At 30.5% G+C, this 7248-nt stretch overlaps 2 protein-coding genes across 3 annotated transcripts; one reads left to right on the forward strand and one right to left on the reverse strand.

The window, feature by feature from the left end:
- LOC107187534 lies at positions 1–3536 on the forward strand. 2 transcript variants are annotated; one of them, XM_015575657.1, is made up of 9 exons: positions 1–620; positions 716–874; positions 1435–1608; positions 1760–1883; positions 2006–2186; positions 2262–2469; positions 2542–2692; positions 2973–3112; positions 3267–3536. In XM_015575657.1, exons 2-9 carry the CDS (start codon positions 752–754, stop codon positions 3387–3389), a joined length of 1224 nt encoding a protein of 407 aa, XP_015431143.1. In that variant the 5' UTR covers positions 1–620; positions 716–751; the 3' UTR covers positions 3390–3536. The 2 variants fall into 2 exon arrangements, with proteins under 2 accessions (XP_015431143.1, XP_015431142.1); XM_015575656.1 differs by having other exon boundaries at positions 1–874.
- Positions 3537–5121: 1585 nt separating this feature from the next.
- Positions 5122–7036, reverse strand: LOC107187408 (eukaryotic translation initiation factor 3 subunit M). Its single transcript, XM_015575511.1, has 6 exons — positions 6948–7036; positions 6441–6715; positions 6153–6371; positions 5896–6083; positions 5674–5817; positions 5122–5403 (listed from the first exon to the last, which is right to left on the reverse strand). The coding sequence occupies exons 1-6, from the start codon at positions 6990–6992 to the stop codon at positions 5180–5182; spliced, it is 1095 nt and encodes a 364-aa protein (XP_015430997.1). The 5' UTR covers positions 6993–7036; the 3' UTR covers positions 5122–5179.
- Between the last annotated feature and the right edge of the window lie 212 nt (positions 7037–7248).

The raw sequence follows: 7248 nt of genomic DNA on the forward strand, positions 1-7248 counted from the left end.
CGTACGCATCTGCACGCACCTATAAATCAGTGTTTATTTTTAGTAGAGGTTCCGACGATTATTCGAAATACTTGTAAATACGTGCATTGTGGCCAAGAAATGTAGAGATTTGTTCTACGATTCGAATGTGAAGATTTATTCAGACCGATTCATGCAAAATTCCCAAATATTGATATTCAAAACTGCCTCCGTATACGGACTGAAAATCAGCATTCGGTCGTGAATGTATACGTAAATACATACACTCGACAGAAAAGTTCGGTAATTCGTTTACTTGGTTTCAAGTGTGCGTGTTCGTCACAGCGTGCAATTAACACACGGAACAGATCAGTCGGTAGCCGGAATCGAGCACCAGTGAATTCGTGTACAAAGTGTATCGTTCCTCGCTTGAGAGTAAATACCTAAATAAAGGTGTCTTCATTCGAACGAAACACAGTAATATCATTAAATATTCATTCAACAATAGCATTAAACACGCAAGATCAGTTTACTCTTTGAGTTAAGACTGTTGTTGTTGTTTCATATTTGATATTATTCGATATTAATTTACTCGTAACAGCTTCGCGTTGGCTAATAACGAAAGTTGAAAGTACCTTGAGCTTGATTGAAAGATTTTTGAGGTATATTCACATATCGGAGAAATAATTGTGTATACCCTACATGTACATTGTGCATGAATCCCGGCATCGTGAGACGGTGTGCTGACTTTTTTCAGTTTCTTTTAGAGAACGTTGCGCATTGATTGTGCAAGATGCATATTGTTTGCAAATGTTTGAACGTGTCCATAAAGTCCAGGGGCACTGAACTTCAAAAGGTCAACATAGATGATATTGAATTGACACCTCAGGAACAAACCGACGGATTCTTTCGTCAGGTGAGGTTTCTTTTTTTTTTTAATAACAATTGCTACGCGTGTTTACAACACCTGTCGCTTCATGACGGAGTTAGTAGGAAAAAAATTTGTACTGTTCCGTGTCAACGGTAAGTTCAAAGCGAATTTTATAAATACTATTAATTTCAATAAAATATTTAGTTTATCTAGTTGCTAAGTATATGTGCTGGTGATTATAAAAGTGAACTCTGTATAATAGTACAACTATCAATGTCATGAAGTAGTTCAATCTTAGACTGTTTTTCAAAAATGATGTCACAGTATTGTAATGTTGATCAATATAACCAAATATGTGACACATCAATTTTCACAATCATAATTTTTGGCTTCATAGATTTAAATATAGTTAGTGAAGTCAATAACATTTACAACCTTTTATTGGATTTCCCATAAGTTAAGTGAGCTTTACAAAAGTGTAAGAAAAATTGGTTCAATACTTTTTTTTTATAAATCAGTTTTTAATAATTTTAATTTGCATAAATATCCCCATATATGAATATACATAATTTGTTATTGTAATGTTTGTTTTTTGTTTGGAACAGAATCTAGCAACAGTATCAGAACTTGAAGGTATTACTAAGGAACAACCAGGTTTAGTTGATATAAGAAATGTAGGATCATGGGTTATTCACAGGTGTTACAATTGTTCTATGTATACACATGCTGTGCACAGAGACTATGGTGCTGCTTTAGTCCTTATTAATAATGACATTATTGTAAGTATATACTTGTTGTACAAGGAAAAGTATAAAAAATTGATTTCTTCAGACTTATGTCTCAAAAATAAGTTAATCTGTACATTTTAAGTTTTATGTAAGATATATTTTTTATTTCAATATTTATTCCAATTTCTGCTTTTCATTACAGACTACACCTGAAGAAATAAACAAATTGAAATCCAGTCCTGATTATAGTCCAGTATTTAGAATAGTAATTGCTCATAATACTTTGGATGAACTCGATTACCTTCAACAACCTACCAAGTTTTCTGGTGAATTGATTAACATATATTAATTAATTTCAAAGTAATGATTTGAAAGAACAGCACGTGAAGATGTATTTTAAACTCTGTGTATTGAAAAATTCATTGGATATATTATTTCATTTATATAGTGTCCCAATTACCCAATAATGTACAAGTAGCTTTGGGTGGTCTCCAACAACAGCTTGAGGAAGCAGTTCAACGACAGTCTGCAGAAATAGAGGATAAAATTCGTGCTTTCACGGCAGAGCAGTATCAATTATTAGAACAGTTTCGCGAACGAGCTCACAACGAGCACAGAATATTAACAAGGTTTTATGCGTGAATCACAGTATTACACACTATTATATTACTCGAAACTTTATGTTTTTAAACTGATACTTTCAGGTTAATATCTAAGGGGGATGAAACAAATAGATTAACAAATAACATAGAAACACCTCCTACAACCCCAGACAGTTTTACAACCAGTTTATCTACCTCTACAGCTAATGTGGTGAATACACCAACAAAAGTGATATCAAATGAAACAAAAATCATTACTGGTCCTAATGTTAAGCATGATGGTGCAAAATATTCTCCTAATCCTCTTGTTGTAAGTTACATATTATGTGTGTGATTTATATATCATTTTACATATACTGTATACAACATTTATATTTTATAGAATGGTAACATAGATAAGAAAGATCAATTATATATATACACTAATGAGGCAACTAGTTTTGATGCAGAAGCTTTATTTCCTCTAGAAGGAATGGAAGACATTGACACTGCTGAACATGTTCAATCTTCAGAAGAAGGATCTGATACAGATGGTTAATGAAAATTTCAATTTATATTGTTGTTCCAATGGTAAAGTTGCGAAACTGCAATTTTTACGAATCGGAACTACATGTATGATTGTTTGTTTTTTTTACTATTTATTTAACTTAGTTTTTTACTGTGTATTTGAAAAGTCCTATTAATTAACAAAGTGGTTATTTCTCGTCTGAAAAATGTAGTTTTTGAAATATCGTAACTTTACCATTGAAACGATGATATAATATCTTAATGTAGTGAAACAGAGATGAATAACATTATTGATGCTGTGTTTAGATTCAGGTCAAGACGAAGGTATTCATATGCCTAGAGGCCAAAGAGGTGGACATCCCACATTGGCTAAGTCATTACCAGTTAGTGTTCCATCTTTTCCTTCATTTGTGCATAGAACAGTTCAAGACCAGGATGATGATCAGGTATGAATTGTATAGTTGACTTATTTTTGTAGAATTTAAGCTCTGTGTTATTAAAGGTTTATTTACATATAATTTTAGCATATGTACATTATGCTTGGGTGTACATATTGCCTAATAACATTCTTTATTAAATCAAATCGAATAACATTTTCAGTTATCAAGAGATCCACATGATCCACATAATATTCGAGCTTCAATTAAAGCTCTAGCTAAGAGCGTTCATGGTGATACAGTATTTGGAGATTTGCCACGTCCTCGTTTCTCTACTCAAATCTGACTTTACAGCAATTTCAGAGAAAGAGAATGAATTTATATTAAAGAAGTAACATACATATAAAGTACCTATTATTCGTAAATTGTCTTTCAGTGAATGCTACAAGAGATTGATGTATGCAAAGACAGAATAAACATAGAAGTCTATAGAAATATTGATATAATGCATATTTTGAATACATTCGAAAAGTCAAAAATCATTTTAAATCTTTGTTAGGTTGTTGAGTTTCTGTATGAAATGAAAAGATTTTTATACCTGCGTATACTTGAGGCTATATTATATATGTGCTACACATTTATTACCGATTATGTAATGGATAATTTAATGATTTAGATTTCAAAAATCAGAGCAACGTGAGATTTATGATGCCATATCTGAAATAAAGTCGTACTAAAAACAACTTAAGAAACAGAAAAAACAAAGTTTCTTATGTATCAATTAGTAATTAAGCCATTGAAATGATAATTTTACTATGATAGTTGTTATTTTTACAACGTACTATTATCACTAGATGTAGAAAAACTCGTCATAAGTTACGCCAATAACTTTGATAACAAATTACTGTTATAGACTGCACTCATGTTAAACATAATATTTCAATACATTGTATCCAGTTCTTTGTATTCATTTCCATTTCTGAACAATTTTTTTACCACATAAAAGAGATACGCATTTTTTTCATATAGAATAATATGCTTCTATTGATACAATTGTGAATGAAATTAAAATTATATTCCAAGAAATAGATGTTATGTTTCCAGGACGTACTTTCGCTTATGTATAATATTATTTTTGTAAAAGAATATATGAGGTGAACTCAAAACAGTGTACATGTTAAAATACGGAAATGTATGTAAAAGACATTAATGAATAATAACTGACTTACATACATTTCTATATGAAAATGTTAAACGATGATAAACGTTACAGTAGATAGTTTTACTTTACATATACATTTTGAATTTGCATCAAGCCACACGCTGTGTTACTTTTTTATAGATTTATATCATTAGTTTTTTAGGGTTTGTAACTTTTGTACGAATCAACAGTATCATGTGATAAGGAACAAATTACAGATTAGAAACAAATAATGAAGCGAATTAGTACAAAAAGAAAATGTGGCTTTTCTAATCATGTAATGCACAATTATAAAATTGTATATCAACGTTCTATTGGTCGAATTGTAAACCGTAAGAAATGCTTCTACGATAAAGATTTATGTCATATAAAATTGATTAATGAGAATAAAATGTTGCTATATGAAAAGATGAAAATAAAAAATTCATAATCATATGACCAGTGTTTTTATTTTAGTCATTTACATCCTGCAACTGACTTACTGTCAGCATCTTTTATTTTATAAATAAACCTATACAACAAATGTTTAATCTATATAAAAAATCTACTCTTTTCATAATTGATGATCAAATATTTGGCCATGAACAGTAAGTACTGCAGCAAGTTATCCGATTTAAATGTTCAATTGTCTTTCGGGAAATTAATGCAGAATAAAATTAGTGAAGTAAGAATTAGTAAAATAATAAAAGTGAAAAAATGTATTATACAATCTTAGAACGTCATGTAATATTATTACAAATTCCACAAATCATTTATCATCATTTTCTTAATTATATGATTAATTTAATTACAAACATAATACTGTAGTTACATGATATATTTATTTATTCAGTTAAAAGTCTGAATTAATTAATTAAAATAATTAATTAACTTCAGTTTCCAAGTAATCTTTGTATACGCAATTTATGAATTTCATATACAACACTACGATGTCATCAGTGATTGATTACAGCTTTATTCTTTACGGCAAGTTCCATTTGTGCCGCAGCTACGGACTTCATACCTTCTTGTACACCGGTTAAGTTTACTTTCCAGGCTGCAAGTAAATCACGAAGTTGCATCCATTGCGGTCGACCGAATGTTCTGTGCATAGTACTTGAAATAAGTACTTTACGACCTGCTTGATCCATTCGAGCTCTAACGAGTTTTGTTTTCAGTACTGCGACATTAATATTTCATTTTACTCCATGATTATACATAAAAAAACAGGTAATTACATTTAATTCGTACTAGACATGTCGAATAACTCGATAACTTAGTAAAAATTAAGTTCTACTAAGTCAGTATTAATTCTTTTTATATACCCTGCACCTATATCTTCACTTTTATAATTAAATTTAAAGATTAGCTTTGTCTATGCAGGGTAAATGATTGTTACTTATAATATCTACATAATGCAGCTTAGGCTAACCATATTATATTGCCTTACCATCAATAATAAAGCTCTCTACTTCATCTTCACTAATTTGCAGTTCCTCTTGTATTGTATCAAAAGACATTTCAGGATTTGTTTCTGCCAGTTGCATAAATGTTAACAATCTCATCTTTTTCATATTTTGTTCATGATTTAATCCTGAAAAATAAGTATACGACACATTACTCATTTTTTATTTTCTTGAAGTATAGTATACCTAGTCATTTAAATGCAAACCAAGTTGATGTTCCACAAATTCCTTGTGGTGTTGATAAAAGTGTAAGTATCCAGGTAATTTATCTTTTACAAACACAAGAAGTAAATCATGAATAAGTTCCCCTTCTAAGAATTTTACTGGTTTTAATGCTAATAGCGGATCAAGCAGAGTGCCTAGAAGTTCTACCATAACTGCAGCAGCCTGTTCCCTGTAATTTTGTTTTTAGTTTAATATATCAATAATATTAGAATTCATTATGTAATAACATTTGGCCTACCCCTGTTTGCAACTTAAAAGTACTTCATGAAGTAGTCTAAGCAACTTTTGCATTTGTTCATTGGATGGTGGCAACGATGCAAACTGTTGCTTCAGTTGTTGAATTCCACCATATACTGCTTTCACCTGATCAACATTGCGTGCAATTTGAATTATATGGTAATAAACATGATATCTCATCGGAGATTCATCAGGAAGAGACTGAAATAATAACCACAACCTGCAAAAAAAACATATATGTACCCATTACTAATTACTGATAATAGTTGCATTGTTTACATTAACTTACGCTTTTAAACATACGAAGCCAAGCTTATAACCAGGTGCTTTTGTTAATTTCTCACAAAATGCTAATATTAAATTTTCTGCTCGTTCTGTGGGAATAACTATCATAATAGATACAATGTCATTCAAAACAGTTTCTATTTCATTTTCATTTCCTTCCTTAAAGCAAGCTTCGCACACACCAATAATCTTATGCAAATCATCTTCTATACCCTTGGGAGATTTTTCTTCGCTGATCTCGGCACCCAAGCCTTTCAAATACACTCTTAGTTCTTGTGCCTATAAACAAATAAATGACATTATTAAGTACAGCTACATACTTTCAACAAGAAAAGAGGTATGGATAAAAACGTTAAAACAAACAATGATGATAAAACAATATTTCTTTCAAAAATTAGATATAACCTTTACTATACACACGGATACTATGATAAATATATAAGGTAGTGTAATGTTTTAGGAGTGATATTATAGAGGTTTAATTGTTTAATATAATATAGTTATATTCTACCTGGTCTTCTAAAGGTAATTCCATAAAAATCGGTGGAACCTGCATCTTGGTAATTACTACCACGTTTCTACAGGCTAAGTTTTATTAGTAGAGACTGGTGTGATGTGTGAACGTCGTGAACTGTGCAATGAATATTATTATAAGAGTTTCTATAAGGTTGGCAACCAAGTAAACAGAACTCACCAGTTTAAGTAATTGTTTTTAAATGTGACATACTTGTTTAGGAAATAGTGCGGTAAGTTTGTATCCGTTTGAATTCATATATAGTTTTGTTTACCATGAACGAATTCTAAAATCATTT

This window comes from Dufourea novaeangliae, unplaced genomic scaffold (genome assembly GCF_001272555.1).
Source record: "Dufourea novaeangliae isolate 0120121106 unplaced genomic scaffold, ASM127255v1 scaffold89, whole genome shotgun sequence".
Lineage (NCBI taxonomy): Eukaryota > Metazoa > Arthropoda > Insecta > Hymenoptera > Halictidae > Dufourea > Dufourea novaeangliae.